Source organism: Castor canadensis, chromosome 8 (genome assembly GCF_047511655.1).
Source record: "Castor canadensis chromosome 8, mCasCan1.hap1v2, whole genome shotgun sequence".
NCBI classification, from domain to species: domain Eukaryota; kingdom Metazoa; phylum Chordata; class Mammalia; order Rodentia; family Castoridae; genus Castor; species Castor canadensis.
Genome location: NC_133393.1, coordinates 6,644,779 through 6,671,323, shown reverse-complemented (window position 1 = coordinate 6,671,323; position 26,545 = coordinate 6,644,779). Strand labels below are relative to the sequence as shown.

The window sequence follows — 26,545 nt, the reverse complement described above, 5'->3', positions numbered from 1 at the left end:
TTCATATGTGCATACAAGGCTTGGGTCATTTCTCCCCCCCATGACTATTTGAAGATGACGGTGAGCTCAGTCTCAGAGCTACAATTACCTCAGGATTGCACTATACTATATTTGCTCAACTGATTTTTGGAGAAGCAATGGCATGCAAAGGTTGGGCTTGGAAGCAGATCAGTTACATTTGAATCCCAGCATAGATACTATCTCTAGATGATGTTGAACACATTATTTTTTAAGCTTTGCTTTCCATGTTTATAAAATGGAGACACTAATAAGCCAGTACCTATTTTGTACAGGCAGTGAGTGAATTGAGCACAATGAAACATATAAAATGATGAGCACAGAACCTGGTATACAGTAAGTGTCTGATAAAGGCAGCTCTTGTTAGAGTTTTGGTGGTAGAGCTGGTGGTAGCATTGTTGTTGAAATATAAATGTGAAAAATCAGATTCGTTATTGCTACATATTGGTATATATTGTTAGTATTCATTTGAACCCATTGCTTAATTACATTTTAAATTGGAGCCCATAATCTAACTATAAATCCACTTAGCTAAGTCATTATCCATGTGATAAATACGGTAATCACTCTTGGTCATGTCAGTCATACCGCAAGATTCATAAAGGAAAGGCTAATTAATATAACTTCCAAATTAAAATGCAATGTACTATTTAGATAAATATGGAAGTACGGTATAACAGAATGCAAAATCAAAAGAGACTTTTAAACACCTAACTTCAAAGCAATTTGAAGCTTGTATCAAGCCACTTTGAGATTGACACCCAAACTTTTTTCCCTAGTGGAAGTTGTTAGAATAATTTGAGAAGGTCTCCTCTATATTTACATCATAAATCACTTCCAAACCTATCTGAAAGGAAATGAAGCTCGTTTAACACACCCTCACATTCTTTGTGAATTGGTTCCCAGGCGGCCACTTTCATTTCTGAAGGCTCATAAACTATCTGATTAATAATCCCTCCTACAATTGTGTCAGGGATAATGTAAGCTTAGTTGTGTAAATTTCCACAATTATTCCTTTTCCCATTTTAGTTAATTCAGAGAATATTTGCCCTTCATCCCTCAATGGCAGATTTACTGGCAGAGGTATGAGTAAAGCACTCTGTGGGTTTGTCTGTTAGCAACTCATTGTCCTCCCTAGTCATGGTCTTGCTTTGAAAGGAGTCAAACCCCTTTCTGTTAGCTTACACTTTTGTTAACTTGTCTCTAATTTCTTTGCTAGAGATTTTTTTCATTAAAAGGTCATCATTAAAATTAGCTGTGACACTAGGGTATCAAAAATAGACTCACATTTATGAACTTCCTAAGTTTCTCAAAAGCTAGCTACTATTCCATGCTATCTTCCACAATAATTTTATTAATTAAGGAATATAATTAAGATTTACATAGAAATGTATAGAGATGATAGATATAGATATAGATGCACACACACAAATATTTAAAGAAAATGTGGTCAAAGATTTTTATTTCTAGAATCTACGATTCCTGACTCTTACTTTACTAATCTGTCAGTTGGTCTCACCATATCTTAAAGTAAGCAGTTTATATTGTATGTACAATTTAGGATAGGTAGTAAAAATATGTGCAGGCACTCTCTCTCTCCCCACTTAACCTGAACTTGCTTCACATGGCTCTGAAACCTCATCAACCACACACCACTCAGACAAGCTCTCCTCACAGAAGCCAATGGCAAAGCACTGTGCAAAGGGCATGGTGTCTCAGAAAAAGCCTTGGATTCTGGTTATGATGCTGTTATGGCTTGACTGTGGGACTTTGAAAAGTGACTTCATCCTCCAAACTCCTTGCCTTATTTGTCAAGACATTTATTTACATACAGCTTTCCTTTCCTTACTTCTTTCTGGCTGCTTTCCTTCCTTTTCACTGTGCTCCTGCCCAGCTGGCCTCTGCAAAGCTGATGGTGCCTTTGCCTTTGCTTCCCGCATGTCTGACTCCTCCAGTGACATCTTCTCTTCTTATCTTGACATAAGCATGCTATCTAAAGAACCCCATTGTTTTCAATCACAGTATAGCACTCATCAGGTTGTTGGTTATTCTGTTTGCCCTCTTCCTCCACCACTCTTCAGGGAAAGGACATTCCTGTCCCAACACCATGGGGTCACCAGCACCTGGCACAACACCTAAACCATAGTAGACACTTGGCAAATGGTAAATAGATGATGATGAGATGGATGGATGGATGGATGGATGGATGGATTAATGCATGGATGAATGGATGGATGATGGATGAATGGATGAATAATGGATGGATGGATGGACGATGGATGAATGGACAGACTAAGCACATTGTTGCCACAGATGCACATCTTCTTTTGTCATTTGACATAATATCACAGTGATAGTGCTGATAAAGAGATACAGTATTTATTGGAAGTTGGTTCCCCTCAAAAGACCCTGGAAAATAGTCTTCTAAGTTCATAACCATAACCTTAAGAGAAAACAGATAATCTACTTGGCATGACTTTTTAAACCCTTGCATAACTTATAGTGTATTTTCCAGTTATTAAATTAACATATGTTCACTAGAGAAACACATAAAAACTCAACATAGAAGATAAATATGATCAGCACTTTAGCACCTAGAGCTAGGCTCTATCCACATTTTACAATGCATCCTTCCAAGGTTAGGAATACAGCTCAGTGGTAGAGTGCCCAAGGCCTTGGGTTCAATCCCCAGCACCACAAGAAAACAAAAACTTCTTGTCTAGAATCCATCCTCTTCTAGTCTTTTTTTCCTTCGAATCACTTATATATGCATAAACATATGTCATATTCAACAGTAGGATTAAGCTGATACACTATTTTCTGACCTATTGCTTTTTTACTTCCCAATACCTTGCAAGCATTTCCTATTTGGTTGAATATTTTACATCATTATTTTTTAAAGTTTTTTAGTATACTATTTGGATTCATTCTGTACTACCTGAAGTTATTTCAAATACTTTCTTTATACCTAAAACTTCAAAGAACATGTCTGTTTATAAATATTGCCCACTTCTGTCTGCTTTCTTAAAATCATAGAATGAAACTGCCAAGTCACAGAGCATGAAGAATTCTAAGGTTTTAATTAGTGCTCTGTCAAATTGTCCTCTAAAGATTATACCAGTTTATCTTCCACTAGCCATGAAGAGCATTGAGGGTTCTACCCTCATCAATAGGAAACATAAACTTTGTTTCAATTATATGTCCCTTAATTCTTACCCAAGGAAACCCACCTAGTTTTGCTGGTTGCAATACCCAAATACTGAGCAGCACCTTTGAAATGATAGTGATAGGAAAGGGCACAATTTTCAATGTATCTGAGACTCAGCTGCCTCAGCCACCTTTGAGAACAAAGAGGAAGGGCATGGGAGAACTTAAGGCAATTGTTTTGGGGATTCAGATAATGTCCCTACATTCAGGGATATTCTTGGTGGCCAACATTACTGAGTTCTGAGATCTAGTCTCACCTGAGTACAACTCCCATTTCTTATGTGACCTAAGCAGCATTTATCATACCCTTCAAGAAAGCAAACAGCCAAGGACATTCCTCTTTTCTTCCAGCTAAACACAAATCTCTGGTGGCAAATTCTGACTAAAACAGACATCAGAAAGACTGCCATGCAAAGGGGCTGGCTACTTCCTTCATAGCAGGAACTCAGTCTTGAGTACAAAATATAAAACTCTAAGTTTTTTTATATTTTAATGAGGAAATGGGTCTTCACTGAACAGATATAACCACTCTGTCCAGATAAACAATAAAGACACAAGGCAATGTTTGGTGCTAAGATGTCAGCCTGCAGCGTGAGAATGAACCTCCTGGCTGGAATTAAGTCTATCCAGAGTTATCAACATGGTCTCATCTTAGAAATCGGTTTAGAATAGGGATTTAACCTGGAGAGTTGTGGCATTTATTTGTTAGACTTTTTTTTTCCTTTTTTTTAAGTGCAAAATGTCCTTATGAGCTTATGGTTTCTAAATCATAGATGGACGGTAACTCTGCTGTGCAACACACCTCTTTTTGAATAAACATTGTGCAATCTGCTGGATTTCTCTGATTTTTTTCATATTTGTGAATCTGTTTGGAAAGAAAAGAAAAAGGAAAAAAGCCTTCTGTTTTTCATAATGTCTAATCTTTTTCCCCATTGGCATTCACCAGATGTTGCTTTGGATCGGAAGATAAATATTAAAATCTAAGCAAGAACAAAGTGAGCTGTTTACTGGGCAGATTTTTCAGATGTTCTCTTGAACACTTAAAAAAGACAGTAGATGCTTTGATATGCAGGCTAGCTGGAATCTATGATGGAATGGCCCCTCCATGAGCGATGTAGGCCCCAGGCAGGCCATGTCCACCCAGACCACGCTTTCTGATGACCCTGTGGGTGCATTGTCCAAGAGCCCATGAGCCATCGGGGAAGGTAAGAGAGAACAGAAGATAGAGCTACCTGATGAAAAGGCCCGAGAATGATGGATGGGCAGACTCCTCCCAGTGATCTGGCACAAAGAGACACTGAGAACTCTCTTCACAAATGTAGAGGTAAGGCCATGCTTCAGGCAGTCTCTCTGTCCCCATGGTGACAGTCAAATCACAATGCACATAGGTATGGCTGTTGATGTTACAGCTGTCCTCCTCACCCCGCAGGCCACACAGGAAAGCCAAGGACACTGTGAGAAAGTTACCATGAGGTTAGGTAAATCCATGGAAAGTAGTGAAGGCCTCACACTGTTTCATGAATGAAGTTCAGGTGTCCTCCCTTAGTCAATAGGAAAATAAAGTTATCAGTTTACATGTTTTTACATTTTTACTAGCATATGTTAATTACACAGGGAGATTTCATCATGACATTTACATATGTGCTTACGATATATCTTAATTAGATTCACCTCTTCCCTCATTCTCCCTTATTCCCCTCCCCTCTTCTTAGAACAATTTGAACAGGTTTCATTGATTTATTTTTGCTCATGTATACAAAGTACATCAACCATATTCACCCTCCTCCATCCTCTCCTTTTACTCCTACCCTCTCCCACTGATATCCACCCCTAAACAGGACCTGTTTTACCTTCCTATCCTTCATTTTTCTTAAGTGTATATTGATTGTTAAATACGTGATTTTACACATGAATATATTTTACTATTAATTTAAACAAACAGAAGAATATCAATAACATTTTTGGAAAATATAAACCATCATGATAAATAAAGACTCATGTGAACATACTAGGTATGAGATTGAAAGCAGTAATAATGCGTTTGAAACTGTTTGCTCCTCCCTAGGTTCAATTCCTTCCTCTTCATCCTTAGAAATAACCACCTGGCATTTTAAAAATAGTTTTATTGAATAGATTTGAATTCCTAAACAAGACACTGTTGAGTTTTGGTTTTGAACTTCATGAAATACAATACACGACAAAATATTCTGGTAACTCCTTTCTTCATTCGGTGTCTGATTTCTAATATTTATTTGTATTATTGCATGTAGCTATAGTTAATACCATCTCACTGCTGTTCAGTATTGCACTGCATGAAAGTACTACAATGTATTTAACTATTTTTTGACTTTTGGATATTTCCAAATATTTGCTACTACAAACATGTACCAAATTTTCTCTAGGGTGAATGCCTGTATAGAAAATAGCTTGTAGGAGAAGTTCAACTTTATAAGAGTGCCATATTGTTTTCCAGAGTGAGCATGCCATTTTACATTCCTATCAGCTATATTCATGAGGTTCCAGTCCTTCACAATCTTCCACACTTGAAATTATCAGACTCTTAATTTCTGCCAATCCAGTATGTATAAGATAATATCACATTGTGGCCTTAATTTGCATTATTTTTGTGATACTGGGGTTTGAACTCAGGGCTTCGTGATTGCTGGGCAGACACTCTACCATTTGAGCCACTGTCTTGGCCCTTTTGCTTTAGGTATTTTTAGGTGGGTTTCACATTTGTGCCCAGGGCCAGTCTCAGACCACATCCTTCTACCTATGGCCTTCACGAAGCTAGGATCACAGGCATGACCCATGAGGCCCAGCTTATCGATTGAGATGGGGGTTTCATTTAGTTTTTAAACTTGCTAGCCTGGAATCTCAATCCTCTTGATCTCCCCTCCTGAGTTAATTTGCATTTTCTTCTTTTTTTCTATTTTTTTTTTTTTTAGCATTACAGGGGTTTGAACTCAGGGCCTTCGGCTTGCTAGGCAGGCACTCTACGACTTGAACCACATCTCCACCCTTAATTTGCATTTTCATTATTAATTTTTATATTGCCTACTTTTTCATGTTTAGTAATAACTCATGACCCTTCTATGAAATTTTTACTCCTGTTATTTGCCCATTTTTCTGTAGGGTTGTTTGTCTTTTTCTTACTGATTTATATATTCTGGGTATCTATCTTCTGGAAGGTATATCATTACTGTTATCTTTTCCAGGTTTATAATTCGACTTTTCACTCTTTATGAGATCTCTTCATTAACAGAAGTTCTTGGTCGTCATATAATTGTGAACATTAACATTCTATAAAGAAGTAAAGCAAGTACTTGAAGCTTTTGAAGCCTCAGGCCATTTCTTCCTGGATAGTGGGATACATGTAGAAAGTATCAATAAGGCAAAACAACAACAGTCTTTAATTGGAAGATAAATAAATCTCTGCTTGAGATGATGGAAGAGCAATATTCTGTGAAAACGCTAAACCAGGGAGAGGGGGACTTTCTCCACCTGCTGCCTCTGCAGCTAGCCTGTCATCACAGGTATGTACAAACGCTATCAAGGACAAGTAGCTTGCATCTGTGAATACCTGCCTCATCGCAGTGCCAGCAGCTAGGACTAAAGGAGCTGTGACATGAGCGCTCACAAATGTTATCATCTTCCTCGAGGTTACATTCCAAAACACCTGATACCTAGAGAGTTCTCTGTACATGAGCTTTGAATGAATAATCACAATAAAAATGAGAGTAGGGCTCTCATGTGGATAAACAAAGCATGAGAACTTTCCAGTGAGTAAGCCCAAAGCAAATAAAAACAGGCTCAACACCTATAAAATAATGAATTCATTACAGGTGATTAAGTGGATGCAAATTGACAAGGTGGATTATGAAAAGCACCCAGGGCTGGGGATCAAAATCCATGGATTTTACTCAAAGTTCTGCCACTAAATAGCTCTGTGACCTTAATCGCTTTAGCTTTTCATGCCTCATGAAAACTTAGTTTCCATGAAAGAGTCATTTGGTATAATTCAAGGTATAAATGCAAGAAACCCGAAGATCAAAGATCTTGTTCATTTTAAACAAATGCAGAGTATTAGTTTCACCTAACAGGATGTTTTAGCACCCATCACATCAAAAAGCAAAGTTTTTCTTTGGTTAAAAGTACAATTTGGGAAAAGGGTAAAGATAAGTGATCCCAAAAGTAGCAAAAGAACTTTTTTGATCTTCATCTTTTACTCCCCTGCCCCACTCATGAAAAAGAAACAAATTAGAACTATGGCACAGGAACAAGCAAAACAACAATGAGGAAAGATTGGACTCTGAGACATCATCTATCACCTGGAATGTAAATCATCACTCTGTCATGCAAAGTCAAACTGAAGAATAACATTCAAAGCAAGGGTCGGAATTCAAAGTGACCCTTGGTAAATTAGAGAAGTTAACAGAAATAAACAAAAGACCAAATGAAAAGATTATAGCAGTAAACTACAGGAGAAAGAAAAAAAGTTATATAGATATGAGGAAACTCCAGCTGGGCACAGCCATGTTAAAACACACACACATACTGGAAATAGTAGGCTACAGAAAGGTTATAAACCAGCAAGACAGCAGTGCGATTTTATGAAACAAATATGGAACCAGATTTTCTGCACGCATTTTATGATGTTACTCAATATGGCCAGAACTTGCTTGCCCAGAGGAGTTATCCAGTTTAGGTCTTCACATTAGGCAGGCAAGAATGTAGGATTTCAGAGAAGGCACAGGAGAGAAACACCAAAACATTTATTTGGAAGGTTCCTGATTCTATGAGCTCCAAGAAATCACGTTCCTAACAAGCTCCTAGGTGAGGCTGTGCAGTGGCACTAGCAACCACACTTGGAGAACCCCTGCCTTAGCTGTCTGGGATGGCTCAGCTTTCCAAAAGCCATCATAGGATTGAGGTTGAAAGATGTCCAGTGGTAGGCATACAGCATTAGTTAGCTAGAAAGATGGATTTCTCTGAGAATGATAATTGTGAAACAGGTATGAGGAGTGCCTCTTGGAAATCCTCCTCTGAAAATTCCTCTAAAACAAAACATATTCTTGGCAAAATTGGTTATATGCAATTCTATCTGAAAGTGGGAAAATTATTAGCAATTTCTAATAATTTCTCAGATTCATCTCTTTGACCATTCAATGTCCGTTATAGACTTACCTCCTAAGGAAAAACCCACAATCATGCTCTCAAAACTCATTTAACCCAATTTCAGAGGTTCCACAGAACCCACAAATCTCAGCACAAATCTTAAATAAGGGACCTTTGCAGTTGGGTCTCACAAGCTCCTCTCCATCTTTTTTTGTTGTTGTTTTTGCAGGACTGGGGCTTGAACTCAGGACCTTCACCTTGAGCAATTCCACCAGCCCTGTTTTTGTGTAAAGGGTTTTTTTGAGATAGGGTCTCGCAAACTATTAGCCCGGATGTGGCTTGGAACCACGATCTTCCTAATCTCTGCATCCTGAATTGCTAGGATTACAGGCATGAACCACCAGCCTCTCTATCTTTGAATGATGAGGTTAGAGATCTTTTAAAATACTTTTTAAAGAAAAAGTCAAATGACTCATTTCTCTGAATGTGTGCTTTCAACGATTGATGAGTGTTTGGTGACATCTAGTGGCAATATTAATTATAGCTCTCTACTTAACGCTTTGCTTTTTTCAAAATTAAGGATTTTCAGATTTTCCTCTAAAAGTTAATCAAATCTTTTAAAATAAAACATTATTATTTTATCCTATGAGTTATCAAATTTACAATGCCAAAATTTACCTGGCCCTGAAACCTCATTGATTTTTATTTTGTACTTCCGGCTGAAATGTAAATGTTTTGAAAAGACAAAAAGGGCCTTTAAAATTTATTAAGTTAAGCAATGCCTATGAGAAATCTTTTAGGGAAAAAAAAGTAGTTCTAATTAAAGACCACAGTCTAGAAATATGCCATCTTAGTTTAATTTCTGCTCTTCCCTAATTCTCTCATTTACTCTTTCATTAATCTTGCACCTTCTTATACATCTTCTATATCAGCACTGTTCTGTACAGGGGAGGTAGCACAGTAAATGAAATAGTTGGCATCTTAAAGTTGCTATTGCATCTTAGGTTTCTCACTGTGAAGTTGAACTCTCTTCCATGTGTTGAACTTACACATATGACAACAACAGGAGATTCAGTTTCCAGCATTACGATAAACAAGGATAATTTCTTCTCCTTCTCCTCCGCCTTACTTCCTCTGTCCTCTCCCTCTTCCTCTGCCCCACACCTACTCCTCCGCACCAGAACAACACAGTGTAAACTTCCACAGCAACAGTACTATCCATCATGGAATTATTTCTAAGCTCGGGTGAAGCGATGATTTCATCTCTTCTTAAATCCTTAGCACACATCCAAATTGTGGACAAATAGTGAAGAATGTAACTCAGAATGTTACTGAGTAAATGGTTCCTAACTGCAAAATTTCAAGACCTAGGGTTATGCAAACAACATAATCACTTGCTTGATTTGAGCTCTCTCAAATGCAATAAGGCCCTACTGTAATGAGGGTACTTTCCTCACTTGGGTTTATTTTTCTTTTCCTGAGACTCAGTGAGTAGTTACCACATGGTGTGAAACCCCACACTCTGTGCCTTCCCCTATAATCTCTCCCAGTTTAGGAGAACTGTGTGACTTCTCATACCATACATACCACGATGGCTATGCAGTGTAGAGTAGTGAACAGTGAGCGATCCTGTTGTTTTACTGAGTGAGTCATCTGGACATTGCAGGACAATAGATTAATGTGAATATTGTCTCTTTTGCTTATAATACTGAACACAGAAAGCCAATATTCCAGAAGTGTCCAATAGCAGAGCACTTGCCTAGCAGGCACAAAGCCCGAGGCTCCATCCCCAGCACGACAAGCTTAAAAGAACCAAACAAGCCGTGTCCGGCTTGTTCATCTTTACCCCTTTACTGCACCTCCAGAAGCTGATGTCCTTAGCAACCTCCCTCACCAGAAGTTCAGGAGCTTGCTCCCTTCCCAATGTCTGTCATGGAAACGAATATTCAGAACCCAGAATTACTCTCTACAGCCTCATTTCACTGTAGTCAAGAGTGTAGGTGAAACATTTTTCAATGTTCATTTAATATTGGCCCACTATAAAGACAAAAGGTCTGATGGACCATTTTAATAGATGGCAACAGAGTCTAACTACCATTTTGAATGGAGAAGAGAGGAATTCTATTCTGAGGAACACATAGGAAAGTAATGATCAGTACAGCAGTAATGGCAAAACCAGAATGAGCCGAAGAATGTCATTTTCACATATATGCTTTAAAAAATAGATATGTGGTGTTTTAACTCACCATCCAGGGGAGGAACCAAGCAGCTGAAGGCGGACACTGTAGCATTAGCCCAGACTTGGCAAGGAGTACCACACACCGCAGCTGAGATATTCCCTGGAGAAAATCCTACTCCAAACACATGCACAAGCCTTCCTCCCAGACAGCCTTTAAAGACAAAATTGCACGTCCATGATCTTAGACGGAAATCCTCTTTATGTAACTTAAAACTCAAATCTTTGCTTTCTTGCTGTGCATCCTCTTACATGCTGCAGAGTGCACACAACTGGTTTGAGGCCCTCCCTCCTCGAGCTCTCCACTTCGTCTCTGGCCTCCAGGGTTCTGTCAGACTTCAGCCAAACGCAACAACCTCTTTGCTGAAGGGCTTTTTGAAGCGAAACCATTTTATATAAAAAATTATGATTATTTATAGTTTTTAAACTCTTTATACAAAAGAGCACAAAACAGAAGTTTCCCCAACCACTTATCTCACTCTCCAGAGGCATCCATGTATGAAGTTTCTTGCAGAATTTTCAAAGCACATGTATTTGGGTATGAAGGGATCCTTCTATACATATTGTTCTACAATTTGTTTCTTTAAAGTAAAGCATAGATATTTTTGCAAACCTACATAGATAGATCCATCTCGTTTTAATAGCTACTTAAAATATCATTACATAATTATATCAAATTTAATAATTTTTCTTGATTGATACCTCTGTTTTTCTATGTTTTGCTATTATAATAGTGCTGTGATAATTACATATTTTAGGAATAGTCATATTAGCAAAAAGAGTCCATGCCTCTAGTTCATTCTGAGATACAGAGATCCAATCTCTACTGGCCTCATCCCAAGCCACCTGACAAACTGGAGAATGTGTTTTCTGCTTATGATACATTTCATGCTGCTCTTTCACCATGAAAATATGGAATCTTAGGGGATAGAAAGGGCAATTCAGGGAGCATCCAGCCCAAACTCCTTTATCAAATAATGAAGCTGAGTCTTAGAAATGTGAAGCCTAAGTCAGCAACATTGGTGATAGCCCGAGACCCAAACCCCAATCCCTAAAGCGTTCCACTCAGCTGAGGCCAAATTTCTTTTAAGAAATGGTTTAGCTAGTACCTCATCAATCCAAGATTCTTGTTTCACCATATACTCCATATTCTCTAAATTAGAATCAAACCTGAGCTATTTCCATCTGAAACACACTGGAAAATTTTTAAGTGAACAGAAACCTAAATCATCATTGAAAGAAAAGGCAAGACAAATTTTAGTATATCTAAAAGGAGAAAAAAACTTCAACTAATGCAAAGTGTACTATCCCATTGGCTCATTATTGGATGAGTGAGAATTTGTCTGTGAAATATTACAAAATGGCAAAAATTAATATTTAATAAGTTTTAAATAAAACAAATTGGCATAGAGGTCTAACCAAGCTGAAGACATTTATGTCTTTAAGTGATCAGATTATGAGTTCTTACAAATGGTATTACTTAATTTAAAACACATATTAAACTTTGTTGATGCATCAAATCAAAATACAATCAAACACTTAGAGATATGCATAATTTCCTTGATAAAAAAAACAAAGCTCATAAGTGGAGCATGACAAAGACAAAACTCAGGAAGAAACTGGCTGCCAGAAGCCACCTGGTTTCTCTTTCCTTCTGTTGTACAAAATGATATTGATCTCCTTCCTCTTAGAAGTGAGAGAGTCCACTTACATAAAGAATGTGACCTCTCTTATTTGCTTGACTTACCAAAGTTCTCAGTCACTGCTGTAACAGTAACTCTCACTGTGAACATGAGAACAGATGAGGCCCACCCTCTGGTGTGGTCATAGCCTCTGACATGGTACTCTCCAGCAGGTAAAACAGGGGCCATGCACTGAAGAACTGTGTGGTTACCAGAGACACCCACACAGGGTGAAGTCCCAATAAAAATGTCAACATTTGCAGCTTCTGAGATCTGAGCCACTGTAATGGTTAAGATGTCACCACCACTCTGAGAAGCCAAGAGCAATTCTGGGGTGAAGGCATTGCTGTAACCAATGACTCCCACATGATACAAAATTCCATCCACCTCTATTTCCAGAGCAATGGAACCATTCCCTGCAGGAACAATGCACTGGATAAGCTCAGAACTGATGTCCACTGTCAGACAGGCCTTCTGGCCAATGTAGACTAATGTGGTATTCTGCCCCATCAGGGCTGTGCCCTCTATGGCCAAAAGACATCCACCATGTCTGCTGAAAGTCTTAGGGAAGTAATCAAGCACTTGAGGCATAATAGAAAAGTACCTGGAAACATTACCCAAGCAAGCATACCCACTACTTGTATGAACAGCTGATAGATAGTGGAGTCCTGGGGTCAAGTTGCTTATCTGGCATACCACATGGCTAGCATTGAAGAAAGTTACATCACAGGGAAGTTGATCATCCACAAACACCACTGGCTTATCAGCTGTGATGCCTAGCTTCTGACCCCTCATGAACACAGTGGTTAGAGAGCCACTGTTGTTTACAGTCAAGACATCCACAGTAGGAGTTGTGTCTTCCTGAATGAAGAGACTGCAATTTCCTTGACATTTGCTGGTTATCCCATTAATCAGGACTGTGACGTGTAGAGTGATGGAAGCTCCAGGCAAGTAGTCACCTACCAGGTTGATCCGGCAGAGAACTGTGTGGTCTTCAAAACGCAAAATCACACAAGTAAAAGGGCCTGAAAGGTCAACCTGAACTGACCTCCTTCTAGAGTTGAGAGCCAACCCTTTCACAGTGAGTACTGTTCCACCACATGCAGACCCATATGTTGGAAAGATGGTCGTTATCTGAGGGGTCACCTTAAATTGCTGAGGCACTGCAGACATGTTAGCAAATCCCATCTGCTTGTGACATACTTTGAGAGGATAGATGCCTGCCTCCAAACTGTGAAGAGGAAAAGAGCACCCAGAGAGGCTGCTATTGCCCTCCAAAGACTCTGCCTCAAGATCACATCTCAAGCTCCCCAGAAGGACGGCTGAGTTGGAAAAGTTATTTCCTTCCACGTACAACATCAGGCTGTTGTTCATGATTTCCCCCCACATTGCAGTGACTTCTGGTGTCGTTGCTGCATCGTACATGAAGGTAAGTTCCTTCCCCACCAAACTTGGTGATGGTCCTTGGATGAAGGACGTGTTGCCAGCCCAGACCTCCACAGGCACTGGGACAGTAAGAGCATCTGTATCAGGCAGCAGGGGGGCCGGAGGGGTCTCACACCAGATGCTCACATCCGTCAAGTTTACAATTTCGCAGGAATGATTGCCAACAAGTACCCAAACCAAAGCTGGGTCCCTACTGAACCCTGCTCCTGAGATGAGGAGGGTCGTTCCACCTAAAGTAAGGGAAGAAAAGTTAAAAGCTAACATTCAGAACTAGAATTGCACAGCATCTGGGTAAGTTCTGGCGAAATTACGTGGAAAGTGGGGTACATGAACCCCCAGCAACTTCACCCCACCAATGCTAAACTTGGGATCATTTGGACAGGGGCCAGATGAACCAAAATTTACATAACAGTAAAGAAAAATAAAATTGTTATCTAAGAGGGATGTTTGCAATACTTAAGATCAATGTTTTAAATGCCTTCATATATCCTAGAAATCACCACTTCCATTAACTTTGATTTTAATGAAAAATTAATTTCTGGCTGAGGGAGTGGTTCACATGTAAAGCACCTGCCCAATAAGTGTGAGATCCTGAGTTCAAACCCTAGTGCCACCAAAATCAAATTCTTTCATCTTCTTGTCATCTGTTATACTATCTGACGTATTATTCCATATGTTATTATATAGAGTATATGTATGTAGCTCTATAAGCATTCAATTTACACACTTAATACATAAAATTCACTGAAGCCTTCTATTTATCTTCTGTACTATTCAATATAATATTCCAATATTCCATTCAGTATCATATATTCTAATATGTTCTATATATGCTATAATTCTATAATATAGTAAAATAAAATATAATATAATACAATATACTCATACATGTGATATCAAGAGCCATTCCACCATGCTGATAAATTTGCTACTACATTCATAGGCATTGTGTTACTTTCTAGTTTGGAGATGATCAAAGATCAAACCCCATCTTTGTTATGTTGGTGAAACAACATAACAAATATAATCAAATCCAAGTACAACCAATGAGCTTTAAAAAGTATATTCCTGTGCTCAAAAAAGAATAATGTGCTATTTTTGCACTATCACAACCATAACTCAATTCTTTTCTGAAAATGGATGTTTCTTGTTTTGACATCTCCCATGTTGGATTTGTGTTCCTGACTTTCTGTGCCTTCATATGTCTCCCTAGAAGATAGTGAAAAAACTGAAGACTCATTCCCTCTCCTTGCATATGTGGTATCTAAAAGGCTAACACGGAGCCAGGAGCCAGTAATCCTAATTACTTAGGGATCGGGGGCGGGGGGGGGAGAAGGAAGGGACAGTGGATAGGGGGAGAAATGACTCAAACATCGTATGCACATATGAATAAACGAAAAAAAAAAAAAGGAGGCAGAGATCAGGAGGATTGCAGTTCAAAGCCAGTCCAGGCAAATAGTTCATGAGACCCTCTCTCAAAATAGCCAACACCAAAAAAAAGGGCTGAAAGAGTGGCTCAAGTGGTGTAGCACCTGCCTAGTAAACATGAAGCCTCAAGTTCAAACTCTAGTACCATCAAAATAAATAAATAAATAAAAATAAAAGGCTAACATAGAAAGCTTGTCCCTTGATTTCCTAATATCTGCTCAAAAGTGCTGCCCATTGGATGCTTCAGCCTTCCCACTAGGAAAAGAAAATTGGAAAGGGTGGTGCAGTGGCTCAAGTGGTAAGAACACCAGCACTGCAAGCAGGAAAAGAAAATTGGAAATCTCCTTTTCATAAAAGTTCTTTAATTTCCTGAGCTCCTGGCTTAGGTATCACCAAATTTTCAGAACTTTAAAGTATACCACTCAGCTCCTGGGGCTTAAGGAAAACTCTCGTTGCTGCCCCTGGCTCTGGCCTCACAAGCTAATTAATCTAGGAACAAAATCAGACTATCTAGTGAACAAACTCATGCGATAAATGACACTAGTGGTGTCAGAACCACTCACCCAGAAGCGACCCACAGCAAGGCTCGATGCTGAAAACTTCCGTGCTATACTGGATGTGGAGATCAACTCTACAAAAGATAAGTATATTGCTAGGAAATAACAGGGAGAGCTAGAGGGAAAATGGTTTGAGAAGATGGAAGAGAGAGAGTGGTAGAAAATGATACTGCCTAACAGAGAAGAAGGGAACAGAGGGTAAAAGATGTTGTGTGGGACTGGTCCTGGGTCAGGGTCATATGGTAACATTAGTGCCACACAGTTCAGCTTATTTCCAGAATGGAGAAATAATAGACAGAGGGCTGTCAGGGAAAAGAGAGAGATGATGGCAAGGAAGGAGATATGACTTGTGCAGTCATGGTGAACCACCTATGTAAAGTTCCAGACTCAATCTTCCCTTCTTCAGATATGGATGCCCACCAACTCCCCACTACAGTCAAGTTCCAGAATGAGCCAAAATGTTTCCCTACCTCAGTCGTGGGAGTGAAATGTCTGGAGAGTCTCCAAGATTTGTTTATGTTATGAAACTCAAGGTTTTTGGGGATTTTTTCTCCTCACTTTAAAAGGAAAAAAAAAAAAAAAAGACCTAACTCAAAACCAGAATTCCCCCTTCTGAATTGCTAGACCACCAAACAGACCCAACATTAATGGTAGCGTCCACCTCACCCTTCTGAGTGAATGCTGATGCCATTGATGGAGACTGAAATCCTGTGGAGGCCAGCCAGCAGTGGGGGCAGCACCACCTCCAGGCCCAGAGCCGTCTGTGCTTGAACCTGAGCCAAGATGTCCTGGACACGGACTTCTATATCCAGGTCTGTATAGTTCACCAGCAGTGCCATTCCAAGAAAAAGCATCTCACCTCCTGTGTTGAGAAAAAATCTATTAACCTCTCTGACATGTGGGTTTGTGGCCTCAACCATTGATTTCTTTTCAGATTAAATACATGGCATTTATACTATGCATACTTCTCAAATTAAAATTTTAATATTCATCTATTTTTCATGAAAATTCTAACAACTTTTTAAAACAGAGTACCACCTAAATCCTCAAGGGGATTAAAAGGCAAAAATATCAGGCCAACAGTAAAGAAGTACTAATTTGTCAAGTATGGTGACTCATGCCTGTAATCCCAGCTATGTGGGAGGCAGAGTTTGGGAGGATTGTTATTTAAGGCTAGCCCAGGGGTTGGGAGGATGTTAGCAAGACCCCTCCCTCATTTCAACAAATAAGCTTATCATCCCAGGTACCCTGGAGGCTGTAGGTAGGAAGATTGTGGTCCAGGCTGGCCCTGGAGGAAAATGTGAGACCCTATCAGAAAAATAATGAAAGCAAAAAGGATAGGAGTGTAGTAAAATGCCTGCCTAGCAAGTGCAAGGCCCTGAGTTCAAACCTAAGTATCTAAAAAAAAAAAAAGGAAAAGAGGTACTACCCTACATCAATGTAAAGGCAAATCTAGAGGTCGTTTGGAGGGCGAACAGTCTTCGTAGCCAGCCAATAGAGCCCTGTGACCTTCTCTTTAACCTCTGCTGTTCTACTGGTAGGCATTTAAAACTCTACCTCCAACATACACCGAACCTTAAAATAATGTCATATACGAGTACGACAGTTCAATTTGTGCTGTTTTAGTTATCTGTATTAGCAAAATCTAGCAGGATTTTTGAGGAGGTGGCGGGGGGTGGGGAAGAATATGGTTGAAGTACACTGTATGCACATATGCAAAGGACATAATAAAATCCATTTAAAAGGTGTGTAAGAAAGTTTTAAAAGGTGTGGTGGCAGAAGGAGAAATCAGAAAGAGTAATAGAGGGGATGAATATGACTGTATGAGTGGAAATATCAGAAGGAAACCTCTCATTCTGTACAATAGTTCAGAGTTTACAGAGCATCTTCATGCATGTGTTTCCACTTGATCCTCCCGCTGTCCTAACAATGCATGTGAGTGTGGCTGGCATTTTGCATTTGAAGAAACGAAGACTCATCAAGCAAGGCCTCATAGCCTTGCTATGGAAACGTCCAGGCCTGAGCCCAGCCATCTGTCACGTAATTCAGTAGTTTTGTAGAGTAATTATCAACTCTACTAACATGCTGTGTACTATGAACCTTTCCATTTTTAACTCAAATACTCATTGAGTCTGGTGAAGAAGCTACTGCAAGGAACACAAAAATGTTTAAACAGATCCTGTTAAAAGACTTCTAATTAAACTTCTAAGTTTCACAGTTTTATCTAAAGTCTTTTCTAGCACTTTCTCAATCATCCAAGTAAGTCTCTGGAGAGAAAGTGAAACCATCAGTTGATTGGAGAGAATGAAAGAGAACTGGGTTTCCTTCTGGAAGGCAGATGCATGTAGACACAGGTTGGAGTCAGGCAAGTCAATGGTGTTTCTGTGTTTGAACCTGAGAAAAGCTAATCCCCAGGGGTCTCTACTTAATTCAGTAGACAGTGGAGACCTCCACAGGTTTCTAAGCAAGGGAAGGGTCTGATTAAAGCTAAGATAAAGTAAAAATATAGAGAAGGAGAAAGCCAGCCTGCAACAGCAGGAGTGGGAAATTAAGTCTGCAACTTAATGAATGAATGAATGAATGTGCTTGCTGTTCCTGTGTCTCAGTGTGCCTGTAAAGACTCTCCAGCCTGTAACATCTTAGAACCACAGCAGAGTTGGAATCTAGAGGACATAATAGCCAAGTAGATTATAGGAAAAAGGAGGCTGCTTAAAGGAGAAAAGTAGAAAAGTCAAAGAAAGATGTGGCCTGGTGAGAGACTGTGACTGCCTTCAGATATTTGACTGCCATCCAATCACCTCTGCACTGTATTGCACACAAAGAATATCAGTTAATTTACATATTCTTCCACACTTTCACATCATATTCACCTCCTCAAATCATCCCAACCTCTATTTTGAGGTCTATGTCGAGTAGTGAGTTCAACAGATTTCAGGATGGGTCAAGGGAAAAGCCAGGACCACAAAGCAGCATTGTACAAATCAAGCTTTATTTGGCTGGTGCTTTCATAGGCTCACCAAAAGAGTGAGTACTTTCCAGAGGCACAGTTCAGGGTGACCCCAAAGAGAGGAGGGCAAGGGAACTCCAGGAGAAGGATATCAGAGATTGGGCACCCTCAGTCTCTGAGTCAGAGAGCTCCAAAGGTCATCAGTCTTTAGGGTTTTTTGCAGCTGTGGCTGCCTCAGTGGAGTTTTGTGGTGTATGCAAAGCAAGCCAGTGCTATGTGACTAAAAATCTGTTTCTTTTTGCTGTATATAAAGCAGTTACATGTATAAAAACTAGAATTTGGCAGGCTTTTGGGCTTATGGGTCCCAGGGTACCGTGAAGAGGGATGACATGCAGGTCCATGATTAAACTCATTCAGGATCTAGCAAAGTGCTGGCATCCACTGTAACTGAGCATTTTAGGGGCTTATTCCATGCCGGTTCCTCTACTGGGTACTTTTACCTGCTTTGCCTATAATTTTCACAATAAATTTAAAAGAATTATTCTCACATAACAAAGGAAGAAACTGAAGATAAGGGAAATTAAACATCTTGCTCAAGATGCATAGTCACCCCTTAGTATATATGGTGGATTGGTGTCAGGACACACACAACAAGAGCACACACAAACACACACACACCAAGATCTAAGGATTCTTGGGTCCCTTCTATAAAACAAAGTATTTGCATATAACCTACGTACACATTCCCATGTACTTTAAATTATTCTCTAGATTGTTTACCATACCTGATACAATATAAATGCAAGTAGCTGTTGTAGTGTACAGTTTAGAGAAAAATGACAAGGAAAAATGCCTATACATGTTCAGTGCAGACACAACTTTTTCTCACATTTTCAATCCATGGTAGATTGAATCTGAAGATATAGAACCCATGGATACTGGTGGCCAACTGTATATTAAATCAAACTAAATTTGGCCTTCAGTTAACCCCATATCTGGAATCCCTATGTAATGCACTGCTACCTAAGTAATTAACAAACTGGGAGTCTAATTTATGAGTATATTTTTTATAACAACTAGTTGACTTCAGCCAATCACAGCAGCTGAGCTTCAGCCAATCACAGACTGCCAAGTAAACACATCATGCTCAAATATGGCAAACTTGGAACCCTGACCAATCAAGCTATTTCAGTACCTCACTTCCATTTTCTGTCTATAAATGCTGCCTGCTCACACTGTACAGTGGAGCTATGTGACTTCTTCTGGTTCTGAGGACTGCCAAATTCCCAGATCATTCTTTTGCACAAGTAAACTGTTAAATTTAATTTTTAAGTTGTTCTTTAACAAGTGGATGAGCTGTGATTCATTCAGATTCAATTCTTTCTTAACAAAACCCATACTAAAGTCCTGCATATCGAATTATCCCCCCACCTCCATCCCCCTTCACCACCTCCTTCTTTTCTTCTTCCATTTTATCTTGATTTCGCTACCATCAGCAACATCATTTCCTGGATGGAGCTTTGTAGCATCCCAACTTAACAAGACTTTCCCAATCACCACCATACTTTATGGATTTTATAACACGTTCTTCTTTATGCTGCCCATAGGAATATTTAAATGGAAGTGTGGATTCTGAAAAGAATGCATTGCATTGAATATAACAATAACATGACTTTTTGGGATCTTGGTCATTAATCCTAGCTGCCTTTGAGGCACTGATGCAATGTATTTATTCTTTTCATTATAGGTAGGAAATTTTATTAAAAGCCAAAATCACTGAAATCTGAATACAACATGGAGCTCCTGCCTCCCTTTTCTACCTCACTGGGAAGAATCTATACCACTAGGGAATTTTGTACACTTTGGTTGCCTGGGGCAGCAAATTCTTCTGTGCTATCTGAGCTGAATAATATTCAGAAGTTACAGGGTACTTCCCTTTGTTTATGTACTCTTGAGCTACAAAAAATGAAAATAGTACCAGAAAAATTTGAATTCAAGATTTTTCTTTAGGAAATATGATGGTCATTTTATAATTAATCCCCAGCATGACTGGGGAATTATAATTATAACTGATGGATTATCGCACTTATTATAAAATGTTATCTAGCATTCAATTAACCAGAAAGTGGTGTTACCTACTGCTTTTCCAAATCTGTATTGGTATGACATGAAATTATTATCATTCCATACCACAGTATCATCTGAATCATCCAAGAAAAGGTAAATTATTTCATGTGGTTGGTGCTAAAAAAAAAATCCATTCTTTTTATACATAGTAAATCTCAAAGAAGAATTCTTGGCTAATCAGAGCACCTGATTCTCTAATTGTATCAAGTAACTACTCTAACAGAGCCTGCTGCCAAAAATGGTACCTGTCCGTACAAGTGGCTGAGTGCTTGAGATCTGCACATCTGCCTGGCTTCAAATTCCAGTTCTGTTACTGACTAAAGGTAGCATCTTAGACAATCGCTTACTCTCTTTATTCCTTAATTTTCTTCTGTGTAAACTGAGGCTATTAATCCTATAAATTAGTGAAAAGGATAAAATTAAACTCACATTCTTTGTTATTATTATTAAAATATATTAGGTGCTCAATAAATATTTACTAAATTATTACCTTTGAGTTCTCACATCATTTTCATGATGGGAATAGCCCCAGGTTTTACAGAGGGAAAATTGGATGTAAGAAGATTAATGACAGCCCACATAAAAATAAGTCACTTGCTTTTCAGAAGAAAAATACCTTTCCATCCAAAATACAGTGAAATTCATAGGCTGCTGATTTTTTTATAGGATCAATGCTCTACAAAGAAAAAGATCTTGTAGTGCCCTGTATCTTACCTGCTATGTTGCTTCGGTTTCTGCTCAGAGACACAACAACTGGATTTAAGGAGGAGACATATGTAAATGCTCTGTGAAGAACTGTGGAATATTCCCCTCCGATCACAGTCACATTCACAGTGTATCCACTTCTCCCCTGAAAAACCCATTTTTAAGATCAAATCTCAGTTTGATTTCAGGAAAGAGAAGTCCACGTTAAATTAACTTAAAAGGTTAATTTCAACCAAGTTGTTGATAAAGAGATATACCTAACTTTCAATTCTCTCTCTCTCTCTCACACACACACACACACACACACACTCAGAGCAGCAAGTACAAGTACTAGATTAAGTAAATGCAGTATTGAACAGATGAAAAATGTTCTGTTCTAATAAGTAAATAAGAATGATTTACAATTAATGCAACAATTATTTCCAGAAAATAAAAGGCAATTTCAAAAATGGCTATACCTAACTAACCTGTCCATTAAGCCTGAGTACTTTCAGACCTGTTTATTAAGGTGAGGCTCTCATAGATAAATAATAAATCAAAAAAGAGAAGATATGAACTCTGAGAAAAAGTGAAACCACTCATTAGAGCAATCAAGGACAGTATATGAAATCTATAAAATAAACCTAGAAAATAGCCAACCACATAAAAGCGGAAAAACAGAGCTTCAAGGAAAAAAAAATAGCTGACATGACAAAATTTTTTTAAAGATGATCAATTTCTATTATAACAAAGACATGCTAAAAGAAAAAAAAGAAACTTTAGGGGGAAAAAACAAAGAATTATAAAAGAAAAATATATTCCCTGGGTTCTACAGCATCATTTAAATAATTATAATGTAAACATGTTCTATTGATTTAACAAAAATGTGCGATTATATTCACAAGAAATAGAAACGATTGTTTCAAAAAGGGGACTAGAAAAAAGAGGGAAAGGGGGCATGAGATTGTTTCACTATTTTCCTTTTAACCTTTGCATGTATTACTTTGATCAAAATTAAGAGTTGCTTTTCTAATGTTTATCCCTGCCAATAAAACAAATCCAAACAGTATAAAGTTTACCCATTAAATGGCAAATATATTAAAGTGATAATACCATGGTTGGCCAGAGTACCAAAACTGAGAAACTTGCAAAGTGATGGTGGGGGGTATAAATTGAAAACAGAATTCCAAACAGCAGGATACTAGATATCAAAAGCTTTAAAATTTAGATCAATTAGTCCTGAGAAAATAAATGTGCTCAAAGATGTAGTTATTAAGATGGTCAAAACTCTGTTGTTTATAGTAAGGGAAATTTAGAAATTATCTAAATGCCCAGTAATAGGGAATAGTTAAACAAATTACACTGCAACTACATATTGGAGTTGGCTGTAGTTTACATATAAAAGTTAGCATTTCATAATATTTAAGGAACTGGATGAGATAAAAATCATAGGATCACTGGATCAAAGGATATTCTGAACCCTATCTTGCAGGGCATCTTTATTTGTTCAGTGGACAGCCATCTTCTGGGATCATTGCATTCTAGGACTGTTGATGGCTCTGGTGTCAACTCTGAATAGAAAGTCCCACTGCAGCTCTGAGAGCAATTTTCACCAACTGTACCAGGGAAGGACCTCACTCAAGCCCCTCCATGGGCCAAAAGAGAGCATCAACAGAAAGGAAAGAGGAATGCGGGGATTTATTTTTAATGGAAACAACTAAGAAGCTATTTTGTGGGAACCAGGCATTTTAGAATTTTCCAAATTCAATCATTAATATCCATACCGGAAAATAAAATTGCCTGTGAAAACTAAGCTATTTGTCATTTGCTTATAAGTTTGTAACTTTATTCTACAGCACTAACACTTACTGAAAGTGTGGGCACAGACTGCCTAATTTGCCTGTTTTTAAAGGAATTAACTGGTATTGGTTGAAGGTGGGGTCTTCGTACCAAAACAATGTATAAGAAGTGATTTGCTGAAAATCTTACATTAATCACGGTTGCTCACCCAGACAGAAGGAGGCACCAAGATTCCGCTTACCCTGGGTGGAACCTTGCATTGAATTCCTCGTGAATTGCTTACGGTGGCATTGATGGCACAAGGCTGAGATCCAAATAACACTAGGCTAACACCTTCCAAACTAGAGCCTCGGATGGTGACCCAAAGTCCTCCTGTAATAAATACAGCATTTTCATTTGCAATTTCACAGCCATATAGGCAGACAAAAATTAATTACCCACAAGAGAGAATAAAATGAAACTCTTTAGTTAAAACACAAGGCAATGTTCAAACTGTGGAAAAAGACTGAATTGAAATATATAAACTACCACATGAAGAGACATGTGCATCCCCGGAACTTTTAAGAATAAAATATACAGTTAAATTGTTGCCACGAGTCAGAGAAGTAGTCTCTGAAAACTTGCTGACCTAGATTCTAAAACATCATTCCTGCCAATCCTATATCACTTTCTCTTTTCCTGAGAAAAGAAACCCAGTGTAAGATAGAATCATGGTAGGAAAAGCAGTGGGCCCAAAGTGACAACCTGAGATCACACTGTCACTTACAGCAACTTGTTTACAGTACCCGAGCTCACCAGTCCTCATTTCCTCATCTAGAAATGATGACATCAGCCTTTCCGACTTGGTGAGTTCCAGTCACCACAGTGGTACAGAATTGTCTGTTGTCAGCATCCACTTCCATCAGGATTTCTCTGCTGACCACTGACGAGCAACCCCTAAAAGTCCCATCACCTCATCTCGGGTGTCACTAAGAAGAGAGATAGTGCCAGTCCCACTGAGACCATGACACAATTTCCTATTTGGTAGGATAGCCTTTAGCCCAGCTGATGAACAGAAAACCCACTTATTCAGGGTTTTTATTTGTTTTGTCCTGTTTTGTTTTGTTTTGTTTTGTTTTGAGACAAGTTCTCGTTATGTTACCCAGACTGCTCTTAAGTGTAGTGGTTCAAGCCTCACGAATACCCTTAGCCTCCCGAATAGCTGGGACTACAGGTGTATGCCACACCCCTGGCTAGAAAAGTCACCTATTGTTGATGAGGGAACAGATTCAGGTCTGCCATCTCCCCAGAAGGCGATTTAAGAGAGCAGTGAAGGCCACCAAATGGAGACTTGTGCCCCTTGAAAGTGGGGAGCAGTGCACGTCAGGGAGAGAAAAGTGAACTTATTCAACCTAATGCAAGCATTGGGACAATGTGCCTGGGTAGAATAATATCCTGAAGTTAAATATTTAGCTTGCCGAAAGAGTCAGAGCAAGACTGCATTAGTCTTCTAAGTTAGACAATAAAATGCAAGAAAAGATCAATGTACAATAGCAGCATAAAAATTGCAATATCTGGAAACAGACTCCACAAGAAAAAACTCAAAAAAATGAAAAGACTTGAAGAAAATCTTTAAATACTGCTAAAGAGCTTAATGATAGATTAAAACTTAGATAAGAAAACTAAAATAAATGGATAGAAAGAGTAAAGATCCTGATTTATCTAAATTAAACAAAAACATCAATGCAATTCCAATGAAATATAAATATAATTTGCAATCAAATTAGACATGGTTCTAAAGTACAAGCATAGCCAGGAAAAAAGTTTCAAAAATAAGGGTGAAATAGTCTTCCTGTAGACATTGAAATATACCACATTAGCATGTAACAATAGAGCATGCCCAGACAGACAAGTCAGCGGACAGAACACGGAGTCCAGGAAGAAGTCCAGTAAATATGGGGTATAGTGCATGATAAAGATGATATTTCACCTACTGAGTAAATAAAATAAGTGAGCAGTGCTGAAAAAATTAAATCTGAATTTTTACCTCACATTTTTTTACCAAAACTAAATTCTAAATTCTTCAAATACTTAAACCTAAAAAAGCACGAAAAAAGAAGACATGGCAGAATTTTTATTTTTATATTTCAGAGTTTGAAAATCCACTCTAAGTATTTCTGTTACAAGCCTTGAGGTCATAAACGGAAGTATATATTATTATATAAAATGAATTATAGAAATAGAAACAAATAGAAAAATGACAAATATAAAAATGGCTAATATCCTTGATACAAAAAATTTCTTAAAAATCAGTGAGAAACAACAACAATCCTACTGGAAATAATGCACTAAGGTGATGAACAGTTCACTGAAAAGAAAATATAATGCCTCTTAAGCATATGAAAATATATTCAATTTTCATTTAATGAAATAAGTACAAATTAAAACTCTAGTGATTGCTGTTTTTCTCCTATGAGATGATAAACCCTTGAATGCACGGTGTGTTTGTAAGATGTTAATACACTTGCTTATGCATACTTACATAGAGAATAAATAGTACAGTATCTAAAGAGGATATTTTATATTTAGCAAATTTTCAACTATTCCACTTCTAGTAGTGCAAGTTATACTAATATTTTAACACATATGCAAAAGAGGATAACTGCATATCCATACACAAAGGATTGAAGTTACCATAGTAACAAAACAACAGAGTCCTGGCACAAAAACAGACACCAGGGCCATGGATTAGAACAGAGGACCCAGAAGTAAGCCCATGCAGCTACAGCCATCTGATTTTCCACACAGGTGCCAAAAACAGGGTGGAGAAGACAGCTCTTTAACAAAAAATTGGAGATCCATGTGAAGACTGAAACTAGATCCCTATCGCTCGCCCTGCATGAAAACCAACTCGAAATCAAAGATATTAATGTAAAACCTAAAACTTTGAGACTACTAGAGGAAAACATAGGGGACTAATACCTCAAGACACAAGCATAGGTAATGGCTTTCTAAAGAGGTTTTCAAAAGCTCAGGAAATAAGAGCAAGAATGGAGAAATGGGGTGACATCAGACTGAAAAGCTTCTGCACATCAAAGGAAACAATTACCAGGTAAAGACCAGCCTATGGAACAGGAGAAAACTATGTCAACTCTTCATCTGAGAGGGGATTAGCATCCAGGATTTGTAAAGAATTCAAAAAATTAAATACCAAAAGAGAAAATAATCCAATCAACGGATGGGCAAATGAACTGAACAGATACTTTTCAAAAGAAGTACAAACAGCCAATAAATGCATTTAAAAATCCAATATTCT

At 38.4% G+C, this 26,545-nt stretch overlaps 1 protein-coding gene across 9 annotated transcripts in view; it reads right to left on the bottom strand.

The window, feature by feature from the left end:
* Positions 1 to 26,545, bottom strand: part of Pkhd1 (PKHD1 ciliary IPT domain containing fibrocystin/polyductin) — a 468,594-nt gene that overhangs the window by 377,779 nt on the left and 64,270 nt on the right. For all 9 annotated transcript variants that reach the window (XR_012450616.1, XR_012450617.1, XR_012450618.1 and 6 more), the window contains 7 exons: positions 23,492 to 23,622; positions 21,481 to 21,616; positions 16,359 to 16,554; positions 15,699 to 15,766; positions 12,327 to 13,937; positions 10,590 to 10,733; positions 4,458 to 4,677 (listed from right to left, as the gene is read on the bottom strand). Coding sequence is in view for 6 of the 9 variants with exons in the window: in XM_074081972.1 (XP_073938073.1) it covers positions 4,458 to 4,677; positions 10,590 to 10,733; positions 12,327 to 13,937; positions 15,699 to 15,766; positions 16,359 to 16,554; positions 21,481 to 21,616; positions 23,492 to 23,622 (2,506 nt within the window). In the remaining 3 variants the exon portion in view is untranslated. The remainder of the gene's footprint in view (positions 1 to 4,457; positions 4,678 to 10,589; positions 10,734 to 12,326; positions 13,938 to 15,698; positions 15,767 to 16,358; positions 16,555 to 21,480; positions 21,617 to 23,491; positions 23,623 to 26,545) is intronic.